Source organism: Suricata suricatta, chromosome 16 (assembly GCF_006229205.1).
Source record: "Suricata suricatta isolate VVHF042 chromosome 16, meerkat_22Aug2017_6uvM2_HiC, whole genome shotgun sequence".
Taxonomy (NCBI): domain Eukaryota; kingdom Metazoa; phylum Chordata; class Mammalia; order Carnivora; family Herpestidae; genus Suricata; species Suricata suricatta.
Genome location: NC_043715.1, coordinates 55,726,232 through 55,739,172, shown reverse-complemented (window position 1 = coordinate 55,739,172; position 12,941 = coordinate 55,726,232). Strand labels below are relative to the sequence as shown.

General features: G+C 49.8%; 1 protein-coding gene across 2 annotated transcripts in view; it reads right to left on the bottom strand.

Moving 5' to 3' along the window:
• Positions 1-656: 656 nt before the first annotated feature.
• The window catches only part of CACNG6 (calcium voltage-gated channel auxiliary subunit gamma 6), a 16,313-nt gene continuing 4,028 nt past the window's right edge, over positions 657-12,941 (bottom strand). The window contains exons 2-4 of one of the 2 annotated variants that reach the window (XM_029924726.1): positions 11,908-11,982; positions 9,576-9,713; positions 657-2,266 (exon numbers count right to left, since the gene is read on the bottom strand). In XM_029924726.1, the coding sequence (XP_029780586.1) occupies positions 2,028-2,266; positions 9,576-9,713; positions 11,908-11,982 (452 nt within the window). In that variant the 3' untranslated portion in view covers positions 657-2,027. The remainder of the gene's footprint in view (positions 2,267-9,575; positions 9,714-11,907; positions 11,983-12,941) is intronic. The other variant, XM_029924727.1, reaches the window with a different exon arrangement.

The window sequence follows — 12,941 nt, the reverse complement described above, 5'->3', positions numbered from 1 at the left end:
TATATAATTGGTATAATATAAAATATTATATATGCAATTATATGTTATAAATACAGTATTTAAGAAATCAAACTTAGAATATTAACACATTTGTGCTTAGAAACCAGCACATATTCCTTACTGTAATTATTTAAGATTTTAATTTTTTTAACATATATTCATTTTTGGAGAGACAGAGCAAGTGGGAAAGGACAGAGAGAGGGAGACACAGACTCCGAAGCAGCTCCAGGCTCCGAGCTGTCAGCACAGAGCCTGACGCGGGGCTCGAACCCACGGACTGTAGGATCATGACCTGAGCCAAAGTCAGAGGCTCAACTGACTGAGCCACCCAGGCGCCCCAATTTTTTAAAGATTTTATTTGTTAAGTAATCTCTACACCCAATGAGGAACTCAAACTCAAGACCCCAAGGTCAAGAGTTGCATGCTCTACCGACTGGGCCAGCCAGGTGCTGCGCCTATTTTAAGTAATTTTAGGTTTAAGAGACTTTGGCCTTTGAGAGGTAACAGATCAGCTTTAGCTAGTCCTGGGTAACCAAAGAACTCACTCAAGCCACGATTTTTTTTAATGCTTATTTATTTTTGAGAGGCGAGGAGGGGCAGAGAGGTGGCGGGCTGGGGGACAGAGGATCCCAAGCAGGCTCTGCACTGACGCAGAGAGCTCCAGGCGGGGCTCGAAGTCATGAACCACGAGATCCTGACCTGAGCCGAAACCAGATGCCCAGCCGACCGAGCTGCCCGGTCGCCCCGTCGAGCTGAAATCCACCCCCGGTCTTCCCCAGGCGCGAGGGCCCCCCCCCCCGGGCCTGAGCGTGGGTGCAAGGCGGACCCTCAGGCCTGAGCACGGGCGCCCTGGACACGGGTTGTCTCTGTGGCCTCAGCTGGTGCTGTTCCAGTTTCCACCAGCTTTCTGTGCGGGTGATGACAGTGTTCCCTGAGGTCACAGCCACCATCCCTACAGCTCTCCCCGCCTCCTTCTTAGCCCTGGGGACGTACGTCCCCACTGACCATCTCCTGGAGTCCAGGGCACCTCAGGAGCCCCCTGCCTGTCCCTGAGCCCCATCCCAGCCCCATTTCCCAGCACTAGGATCTGTCCAGCCCGCACCACAGACCAGAGCGGCAGCCTGAAAGATCATCTATGTGGTCTTGGGTGTCCGGAGGCCGGGAGGCCAGGATCAGTGGGTCTCGGGTTGTCTCCGGAGGACCGTGAGGCAGAACCGGTTCCCGGCTCTCTCCCGGCTCATAAATGACCGGCTGTCTTCTGTCCCTTCCCTCCGTGCCTGTCTGCGTCCTCTTCTCCCCTCCTTACAAGGCCTCCAGTCACATGGCTGTCACCTGCTTAGCTCCGCACAGACCCTGGGGCCTGGTGGCGGGTCAGGATCCCAGCACCGGCGTCTGGAGGGGATGCAGTCCAGCCCACAAGGCTTGTGCTCTAAGTTGCTGAGTTTCTGCTTGTCTCTGGTCTGTGGACATATGACGACTCCAGGGCTGCTGAGCAGCCGGGTTCTGGAGAACACAAGGGGCTGGTTTTCTCCACCCCAGAACGCACAACCACATCCAGACAGACTCCAAATCAAAGCGCTTCAATTTCCAAACCTTTAATCCCAAACCAGACCGCAGCGAGGCCAGACCCAGAGATCTCCCCTCCCCCTCCCCGATTCCCCGAAGGTTCCGATTAGTTGGAAGAAGCCTCCCCCAAGTGACTACCTCCTGCTCTGGGAAATGAATCAGTCCAACTCGGTCCCCTGACCTCACCCCCCCACCCCACTCCCCAGTGACCCCATCAGGTCCCCCTGCACGCCTTCCTGGGGGACCCTCGTTTGCAAAAATCCTCTCCCCATTGCACCCCAAAGCGTCCCGATTCACCCGCCGAGAAGAACACACGCCCAGAGGGAAAAGATGAGGCGGGAGAGGGACGTCTGTGCAAACCAGGTGTGCCCCAGAGCACATGTGCCCCAGGACAAGGGGAAGAGATTTGGAAGGACAAAAAGAAGAAAAGGAAGTCGCTGAGAGAAGGCACTCTGGTGGCTCTAGGTGGCCCTGGGCCCCAGCTTGGGGCAGAGCGAGCCCCAGGGCCGGGGAGGCATGGTGAGCAGGAGAAAGCAGCCCCCGGCCAACAGCAGGATCAGGCTGGCCCCCACCCCGCAGCCCAGGGACCAGGAGTACTCGAAGGTCAGGGCCGGGGCGGGGGGAGGCTCAGGGCTGACTCGCTGCAGAAGGGCTTGAACGGAATGCCGGAACACCTCCAGGCTGACCAGGAGCAGCAGGCCTGCGGGGAGAGGACAGGCGTGGCGCTCAGGCCCCCAGGGACCCCGACCTGGGTCTGAGCATCTCCCCAGCACACCCCGGCTCATGCTTGCTCAGACAGGACCCCCGGGGGACCCCCCGCACTGCCCCACCTCATCCTTCCACCAGTGGCTTACTAATCTCTGACCCTATGGCAGGCGTTTGGAAGCTGGAGATAAAGAAGGAACACAACACACATGGACAGAGACAGAAGGGAGAATGGTGGTGGCCCAGAGCAGAGGGGCCAGGGGTTGCTGCTTCATGGGGACAGAGTTGTAGTTGGGGAAACATGGTAAGTGAGAACATTCTGGAGTGGATGGTGAAATGCCACGGAACTGAGCACAAAACCGCTGAAATGGTAAATCTTGTGATATGTGTATTTTATCACTTTAAAAAGAAAATGAAGGGGCGCCTTGATGGCTCAGTCAGCTAAGCACCCAACTTCCGTTCAGGTCATGATCTCGTGGTTCCTGGGTTCGAGCCCCATGTCGGGCTCTGTGCTGACAACTTGGAGTCTGGAGCCTGCTTCGGATTCTGCGTCTCCTCTCTCTGCCCCTCCCCTGCTTGTGCTGTCTCTCTCTCTCTCTCTCAAACATAAATAAACATTAAAAAAATTTTTAAAGAAAAAAGCAGGGTGCCTGGGTGGCTTAACTGAGTGTCCAGCTCTTGATATCGGCTCAGGTCATGATTCCAGGGTCGTGGGATCAAACCCTGTGTTAGGCTCCAAGCTGGGTGGGGAGCCTGCTTAAGATTCTCTCTCCCTCGGCCCCTCATCCCAACTCACTCTCTCTCTCACTCTCAAAAACAAAAACAAAAAAAGCAAATTCCAAAATCAAAAATAGCGAAAATCAATTAAAGACTACATTAAAAAATTGTTTGAAAAAATAAAAGGGGCGCCTGGCAGCTCAGTGGGTAGAGAACGGAACCCTTGATCTCTGGGTCATGAGTTCAAGCTTCACGTTGGCCAGAGAGTTTACTTAAAAAAAAAAAAAGACTCCATCAAGGCTTTAGGAAAGAGCGATGGTACAATCTGGAATCGTTGAACTCATTATGGAAGCACAGAGCAGAACCTGGTTGCCAGGGGCCGGGGGGAGGGAAATGGGAAGATGTAGGGCAAAGGGTACAGAACTCAATTACGCAAGAGAAACGGGTTGTGGGAATCTGAGGTGCAGCACGGTGACTACAGTCAGCAAAACTGTATTGTAGCTGTTACGAGTCTAGATCCTCAGTGTTCTCACCACACGCACCGAGGTAGCCGCGTGAGGTAATGCGTGTTCACGCATCTAACTGCAGTGGTCGCTTCATGACGCGCCTGTGTATCAAAACCTCACGTTGTACTCCTTAAAGATCTACAACTTCTACTCATCGTACCTACCTCGTAAAGATGGTGGGTCACAAAACAAAAGGAAAGGCAGTCAAGTCAAGTCAAGTCGCAATGAGATTTGATTTAAACAAAACAACAGCAAGAAAAGAACAAGACAGAGAGCCTGACCTCATGGAGCTTGTATTCTAGGGAGAGGAGACAGGTGGCACACAAATAATCCAAGGCTTGCAAAACTCAAATGCCTGCAGGAGGGTGTGAGACAGCAGAAGTCATAGGTGGGTGGCTAGGGGGTGAGGGTGGCCAAGGACAAAGAGCCCAAAACTCAGCTTCAGCCGCTCCAACCCTTCAGATATGGGGACTTAAATTGCCAGATCTTCTGAGTTTTTAAGGCTAGCTGGACTTTTTCAAATGATGACTATGTTTTATGGGAATTTGCCCAACCTTAAAATACTGGCTCAGAGAAAGCATTATGCCCGGGTGGCCAAAGCCCGCTTATGGGTCATCGCTGGCCGTGGGCTGCCAGTTGTCGCGTCCAAAGTAAACACATGAGGGAAGACAAGATAATTTCAGAGTGATGTGTGCTGGGAAAGATGAAACAGGGAGATGGGAAGGGGAGTGACCCCCGGGGGTGGAGCAGAGACTCTGAGATGATGTCACCAGGAGAACCCAGTTCAGCTGAGACTTGGATGAACAGAAGCCGGGTTCTGGAGGAAGCACAAAACTAAGCGATGGCTGGTGCAAGACGAAGGAACTGCTGGTGCTGAGGCCCTGTACCGGAATGAGGGTCGTGTGTCTCGGGGGGAGAGAGAAGGTCAGTGTGGCTGGAGCAAAGACAGCAGGGAGAGCAGAGTGGTGGGGAGTCAGATCTTGTAGGACTCTCTGATGGCCCGTGAGTCACGGGTCCTAGCTGCCTCCTCTCTTGGACCCTGGACTCTTCACCGCCCCACCCCCACTCTCCGGTACTTCATTTCCCCCAAGGTTTTTAATTGGAGGCCTGGAGAAGGCAGCCGAAGTCTGGGATTTGTGGGTCAGTGGCTCCCCTTCGGCTTCACGCAGCTCAGCTTAGGGCACTAGGGGTGGAGTGACACTGGGACACGACATTCTCCAGTCCCCTTTATTCCTCTACAAATGCACGCATCTTTGATCCACTCCACACATCTTAATTGAGCCCCCATCATAAAATATATAAACAAGACTAACCAGGGGCGCCTGGGTGGCTCAGTCATTTAAGCAGCCAACTTTGGCTCAGGCCATGATCTTATGGTTCGTGAGTTCAAGTCTCATGTTGGGTTCTGTGCTGACAGCTCAGAGCCTGGAGCTGCTTCGGATTCTGAGTCTCCCTTTCTCTCTGACCCTCCCCCGCTCGTGCTATCTGTCTCTCTCTGTCTCTCAAAAATAAACGTTAAAAAAAAAAAAAAAGGAAAAAAAGACTAACAAAGGGCTTGTCCTCCTGGAGCTCCATCCCAGAAGGAGAATCAGGTAACTGTTGTGGGTTGACCCAGAAGTTCCGGTGCTGGAGGCCTGACCCCCGAGTTTCTTGGAATGTGACTATATTTGAAGACAGAGCTGTTGTGGGGTTAAGTTTTTTTTTCTTTTTTTTTGACAGAGAGTGTGAGGGGGGAGGGGCAGAGAGAGAGGGAGGGAGAGAATCCCAAGCAGGCTCCAGACTCACAGATGCAGGGGCTCTAAGTCAGGAACCATGACATCACAACCTGAGCCAAAGCCAAGAGTCGGACACTTAACCAACTGCCACCCAGGTGCCCTGGATAGAGCCTTTAAAGCAATAATTAAGTAGACATAATCCAATATGGAGGTCAGCATGGCTGGGGTCCCCACAAGAAGAGGAGAGGAGGGCACAGACACACAGACTGAGGGCCGGAGAGAAGACAGCCATCCGCAAGCCAAGGAGAGGCCTCGAGGAGACCGGCCCTGCCCACGCCTGCGCCTCAGACCTCCAGCCTCTGGGCCGTGAGCCAATGCCCGTCTGTTCTCTAACCCGCGGGCTGTGGCTCTCCGCTATGGCAGCCGAGCAGGAACACATCCCCAAGTACATAATTCCAGGGAGTGATTGATTCTGCGGGGGAACAAAGGGCAAGGCAGGGACCCAGCAGGTCATGGGTGTGTCCGGACAAGGCAGTCAACAGTGGTGTCCCTGAGCAGGGAAGATCTGATCGGAGACTTAAATGATAGGGAGAGATGAGACAAGGCAAGATCCAGGGGAAGAACCTTCCGGACTGAGGGGAGAGCACTGCAGAATGCTCTGAGGAGGGAATGAGGTTGGAGTGTCTGCGGAACAGCAAAGAAGCCGATGAAACCTGAACAGAGGGAGCAGGTGGGAAGGGGCTTTTGTCCCTAGGAGCCAGGCCACTCCTAGTGGTCATAATTTATGGTTAATCTACTGGCTTTTGACAGGTAGGAACCACAGTGTGATTTATGGTTTAAAAATACGACTAACCCAAAGCAAAGGGTGGGCAGGATTTGGCCGTGGGCTGTAGTCTGCAGAGCCTTGGCCTGACTTTGTGCCAAGAATCTAACCAAATGCTCTCACATCTCGTCTCTTCCCATTAGACCTTATGGCATGTGTTTTCCCCCACCTAATAGAGAGGAAAATTAAAGCCTGGAGAAGTGGAGCTCGGGTTTGAGCAATGCCAGGTCCACTCCCCAGATTCCTCCTTAGGCCCGCCTCTGACTTCCTCCTTGATCAAGCCTGACATCCCTTGTGTGACCCAGAAGGGCCCACGTGATCTGCCCCCTGCCTCCTTGTTTGTACCCCTCTCCACTGCTCTTCCCACCCTAAGGTAGTTGGGAGTACAACCTCTTTCAGTGTGCATGTTTTAGTTTAGAGAGAGAGAGGGAAGGGGAGGGGCTGAGAGAGAAGAGAGGGAATCCCAAGCAGGCTCCACGCTCAGCACAGAGCCAGATGTGGGGCTCGATCCCACAACCTGGGACCATGACCTGAGCTGAAATCAAGAGTCAGTCACTCAGCCGGCTGAGCCCCGCAGGCGCCCCTCTTTCAGTCTTTAAACCACATTCTTTAAGGCCTGGAGACCTTTATGCTGCTTGGAATAATTTTCTGCCTAACCTTCCCTGAGCACTGCCTCACACATCCCTACTATTACTGCAACTATTATTACTCTTACTGTTACTCTTACTGTTACTATCCCTACTGTCGCACTTCTGAGAAGCCTTTCTTAAGTACTGCATTTTCCTAATACTCTCTTATTTTCATTTATAGCATTTATCACAGCTGGTAATTATTAGCATATATTAATTTATATTAATGTTGTCTATTTGTCCCATTGCTATCTCCCTCACTACCATAAATCCATGAGAGCAGGAAACTTCTCTGTCTTGTATCTCTAAAACACGAACAACGCCTGATGTATATATTTCACAGAGAGAAACAATAGAACCTGAACATGTCCCTTTATTGAAGGAGACCTTAAAAATGCAATCTGCCCAGTCCCTGATACCAAATATAACCAAAGTACTTACAGCATCAAATCCACCCCCGCGCTTTCATTTGCTTGTAAAATTTGCAGAAAAATTTCATGCCTGAGACTTCCATAAAAACACTTTCATATCCTCACTTTGATGGCACCCCCTGGAATAACACGAGTATGAGTTCAATAACCAAATTCCTCCCACGCTATAAATTCCACAAGAAAACAGGAATCATCTTAATCTTATTCATCATTCTATCCCCAGTGACATAAAGCACAGCATTGAGCACTTACTGGACATAAAAAAAAGATACTTGTTGAATGACTGGGTGGATGATTAAAGGGGAAAATAGATAAAAGAGAAGGAGAATGGAAAAGGAAGAAGAGAGTAGGAGGAGGTGGATGGATGGATACGTGACAAATGGATTCCTGGATGGCTGACTTCATGGATATGCAAAGACTTGAGCTCAGAGATTTAAAAAAAAAATTTGCCCAAAATCACACAACATGTCCGAAGTCTTTTACACCAGTGTCCTCCTGAATCTCCATGCTCCAGCCACACTGGCATTCTTTCAAGACCTTAAATTCACCAAACTCTGTCTAGCTTGTTACTCAGGGAGGCCCTTGCTAACCCTCTGCTCTAAATCAAGTGCTCTCATTATGCGCTCTTGTAGAAATCTACCTTTCCTTTTCCTTTATAGCACCTAGAAGCTTGTTATTGTGGGATGATTTGTGTTATTTCAGTGTCCTTAGCCAGATGATAATCTCCATAAGGGAAGGCACTTTCTGTCTTGTACGTTCTGATAATATCACATATAAAAAATGTACAAATGTGTGTAGTGTGTGTGTATCTATGAATAAAATGAACAAATGAAAGAAAGGAAAGGAGATGATTGAAAATTCCCCTTTATTTAGGAAGATCTCTAAGGCAACAAAATAATAAAAATTGGTCACTACTATTTTCCATTCATATGTTCATGTTCTTGAAGACTTATCATGTGTCCCTGACCTAGCACTATGTACGTTCATGAAAGATTTTGCCTACTCTATGCCGTAACCTTCATTCTGTTTTTTGAGCTCGTCAGATCACTACTCCATCATCAGCACCACCATCAGTACTGCACCATCCCTACATTACCACCATTGTTACTACCACCATCATCATCACCATCACCACCAACATCACCACTACTATCACCACCATCATGGTCACCACCACAAACATCACCAATATGGCCACCGCCACTGTCAACACCATGCTTTGGATGATTCCTATTTACCCTTCTATTGCCAGCTTAAATACCACTTTTTCTGAGATTCTTTGATACACCCGCACTACAGTGTCTACTCCCAATATGCTTTATCATAACTCTCATCACAATTATCATTGAATTATTATATGTGTAATTACTGGCTACTGTCTATCTCTGCTGGAATCTAGGCTCCATGAGGGCAGACTGTATCTATCTTTTAGTCATATATATCTCCAGCCCTTAGTACAATGCAGGGAACATAGTAGGTACTAAGTAAATACGCAGAGGGTAAAAAAATGAGACTTATATAATTAATGACCTTTTCTATCTACCTTAGCAAACATTTGATTCAATGAGGACTACATTAACAAGATGCAGAATTTCTTTTGACCATCAGTTCCAAGAATGCAACAGTCACTGAAGACCCTAGTTCCAAAGCTAAGAGTGTTTGAAGACTTTCCAATTCGAGCCAATAACAGTGCTTAGAACTCTCACATTGAGCCTACTACATACAGTCTTTATGCTTCCCAGCATGCAACAGTGCTTAGAGATGTCCTCCAACTTCCTAGCATGCAACAGTGCTTGGAGATGTCCTGTAACCTCCCAGCATGCAACAGTACCTAGAGATGGCCTCCAACCTCCCAGCATTCAACAGTGCCTAGAGATGGCCTCCAACTTCCCAGCATGCAACAGTACTTGAAGACCGCTGGGTTCAAATTGGAGACTTCCCTGGAGACAGCAGGGCTTAGAATTCTCCCATCGTTGAGGCCTCTATAGCCCTTGAGCTTCCTCCAATCCTCATGGTACAACTGTGTTTGTGGACTCTACCTCCAAGCAGGCAACAATTCTTGGAAACCCTTGGTCCAAATTTAAAACAGTGTTTGGAGACCCTTTAATCTCTAGGCAACAATAAAGCTAGGAATTCTACCATTTTTAAGGCTACTATCGCCCATGGGTTTCCATCACCTTCCAGCATGCAACAGAGCTTGGACACTCTACCTCTGTGCATACATTATCTAGAGTTCCAAACTCCCAGCATGCAACAGTGCTTGGATGCCCTACCTCTCTGCATGCAACAGTGCCTGGAGATTCAAATTCCCAGCATGCAACAGTGCTTGGACACTCTAACTCCCTGCATACAACATTACCTAGAGTTCCAAACTCCCAGCATGCAACAGTGCTTGGACGCCCTACCTCCCAGCATGCAAGAGCATTTGGAGATCCAACCTCCCAGCATGCAGTATCCTCAGTCTCCAGGCTCCCAGCCCTCACCTGAGAGGCCAAAGCAGATGGCTCCAACTCGGAGTAGGAAGTCTGCACCTTTGCTGAGCACCATGATGATACAGAGGCACCCCAGGGCCATGACTGCCAAGCCTAGCACTGCTATCACGGCAGCTGCCAGATTCACCTCTGCAAGGAGAGGAAAGGGAAGAAGCAGAAAGCATGGGAGGTAGGAACCCATATCCAGGACGATGGAAGACTCAGAACTAGAGAAGAATTTTCAAGATCATCCAGTCCAATATTTTACTTACACTGTTGGAGGAAGTAAGACTCAGAGAGAGGCTCAGTGATTTGCCTGAGGCCACAGAGCAAAGAGGAGACATCGCCAGGATTGGAAGGAAATGGGAACTACCAATTATTCCTTATGATCTGGCCACTGTTTGTTCACAGGTGAGGAAACTGAGGCAGTGAGTGTGTGGGTGGCAACAGAGGAGGCAGCTTGCTGCAGTGGAATGATCCAAGTCTGAACCCTCCACAGCCACTTCCTTCCTGGAAGATTGTCGTAAAGTCACCAAACTTCTCTGAGCCTGTTTCCTCCTCTAGAAACTCAGGATCAAAATCCCGATCTGATTGGGCTATAGTGCGGATTAGAATTCACTTATGTGAAGTGCCCAGTGTGGTGCTTAGCACACAGCAGTTGTGGTATCCACGTGCACTACGATTACTCACTATCGGTGGCTTGCCCAAGCTTACTTAGCCCAAAGAGAAGACAGAAAGGAGCAGGGAGGGTGGGAACCACTGTTGCCTGAGGGCCTACTATGTGCCAGGCATCATCTCATCAAGCCCTTACAGAGGCCAGATAGGAGTCATGACCAAATCACCATCCCTGTACTGGTGTGGCCGGGCGCTGAGGCACTGGGGTGATGGAGAGGCTGTGGCTATTGCAGAAAGGGTAGTCTGTGTTGACAGCAGAGAATGAAGGACTCGAACTCATGAACTGTGAGATCACGACCCGAGCCCAAACCAAGAGTCGGATGCTTAACCAACTGAGCCACCCAGGCTTCCAAGAAAGGGTAAAGTCTTAAGAGTTGCATTGTCTAGTATGGTTGCCGTTAGCCACGTGTGGTCTTTCATTTTAAATGGATTTAAATTAAAACAAAAAAAATAAGTTTATTTATTTGGGGAGGGGAGAGAGCACAAGTGGGGGAGAGGCAGAGAAGGAGAATCCCAAACAGGCTCTGCACTGGCAGTGTGGGGGCCCCAATGTGGGGCTCGAACCCATGAGATCATGACCTGAGTTGGATGCTTAACCAACCAAGTCACCCAGAAGCCCCTCTCCCAATTTATTTTATTTGAGAGAGAAAGAGTGCGAGCAGGGGAGAGGGACAGAGAGAGGGAGGGAGGGAGAGAAAGACACAGAGAGAGAGAGAGAGAGAGAGAGAGAGAGAGAGAGAGAGAGAGAGAGAGAATCTCAAGCAGGCCCCACACTCATCACAGCCTGATGTGGGGCCCAATCCTACAAGCCTGCGATGGTGACCTGAGCCAAAATCAAGAGTTGGACACTCAGCTGACTGAGCCACCCAGGTGCTCCAAAGTAAAACAAAATTTAGGGGCGCCTGGGCGGCTCAGTCGGTTGAGTGTCCAGCTTCAGCTCAGGTCATGATCTCACGGTTCATGGGTCCAAGCCCCACGTCGGGCTCTGTGCTGACAGCTCAGAGCCTGGAGCCTGCTGCGGATTCTGTGTCTCCCTCTCTCTGACCCTCCTCTGCTCACTCTCTCTCTCAAAAATAAATAAAAACATTAAGGAAGAAAAACCAATATTTAAAAAACTTAGTTTTTCCAACACACTAGCCACATGAGCTCAGCAGCCACGTGGGTCCAGCGGCTACCAATGGGTCAGCACGGGGCTAGAATATTTCCATCTCACAGAAGATTCTATAGCAGAGCATTGCTTTGGAGTCAGGATTATTTGAAACCATTCTGCCTCTCTGCCACTTCTGGGAAAAGTAAATGCAACCATTTCTGGACTTCCATTTTTTCATGTGGAAGATGAAACGAAGCCGCTGCCCTGCAGGGTCCTGGCAAGGACTGGAGTTCTTATCAATGAAAGCCTCAGTGCCATGCTTAGCATGTGGAGACAGCTTCAAGAAAGTCCCAAAAAGGGGCTGTGACTTTCCCAAAGTCACGCAGCACATGTCGAAGGTGGAGCTGGGGTAGGAGCATCAGGCACAGGGCTCTGGAGAACCACCTGCCCCCAAAGACCGGACCCCGACCCCCACCCCAGGGCAAAGCAGAGAGGAAGGTGATGCAATCCGGAACTCCTCGGACACGGTCCAGTCCGGTATCCCTTCCGCCACCCCGCCCCGCTCCGGGTGGTTCTCACCTTTCTTTGTAGTTCTCTGGAAGATGTGTGCATTTTCCCCCGTGGTGAAGAATTTAAAATAGGTACAGTTTGCTTCTGCGGGAGCAGGAGAGAAAAAGAGAGGTGATGATATGGACGTTGCTCAGGGCTGGGATGTTAACATAGCTCACAGCAGCCTAAAAACAGGACATCAGCATCCCCGATATGCACAAGAGAAAACGATGCTCAGAGAAACAAAAAGTACCCGCCGGCATCCAGCTACACACGGGCTGGGATTTCAGTCTGGAGCTCAGAGGCCCAGATCTGTGGCCTTTTGCAGGCTATTGACCTCTCTGCAGCTTCTGAGTCTTTCTCTACAAAATGAGATAATAGTCTCCTTCCTGGCTCCATCATATAGGTTTGTTGAGGGGTCAAGTGGGATTAGAAATGGACGATCACTTTATTCAACAGAGGACACCAAGATCCAGGGAACAGAAGGCTAACAGACTCAGGGGAGATTTTCATCTCAGGATTCATAACTAGAACACACAAAGAACACCTGCAGACCAGCAAGAAAAGAGAGGAAACCCGATTGAAAAACAGGCAAAGGATGGGAATAGTCAATTCACAGAAGACGGAGTCTGAATGGCTCACAAGTACATGAAGAGATGGTCCCCTGACCAGGCATCACAGAACTGCAACTGAAATCAGCAGGGCGACAGTGCTTTAGATCAATTAGATCAGCAAATATGAAAAGGATAATATCAAGCCCTGGAAGAGTAAGGAAGCAGCTGGGGACCAGAAACCAACACCAGTGCCTTTCTAGAAAGCACTCTGACATCCTTTATGAGACGGAGTGCATTTGTTTTTTTTTTTTAATGTTTTTATTTATTTTTAATACAGAGAGAGACAGAGCATGAGAGGGGGAGGGGCAGAGAGAGAAGGAGACACAGAACCGGAAGCAGGCTCCAGGCTCTGAGCTAGCTGTCAGCACAGAGCCTGACGCGGGGCTCGAACCCACAAACGTGAGATCTGACCTGAGCCGAAGCCGGAGGCTTAACCGACTGAGCCACCCA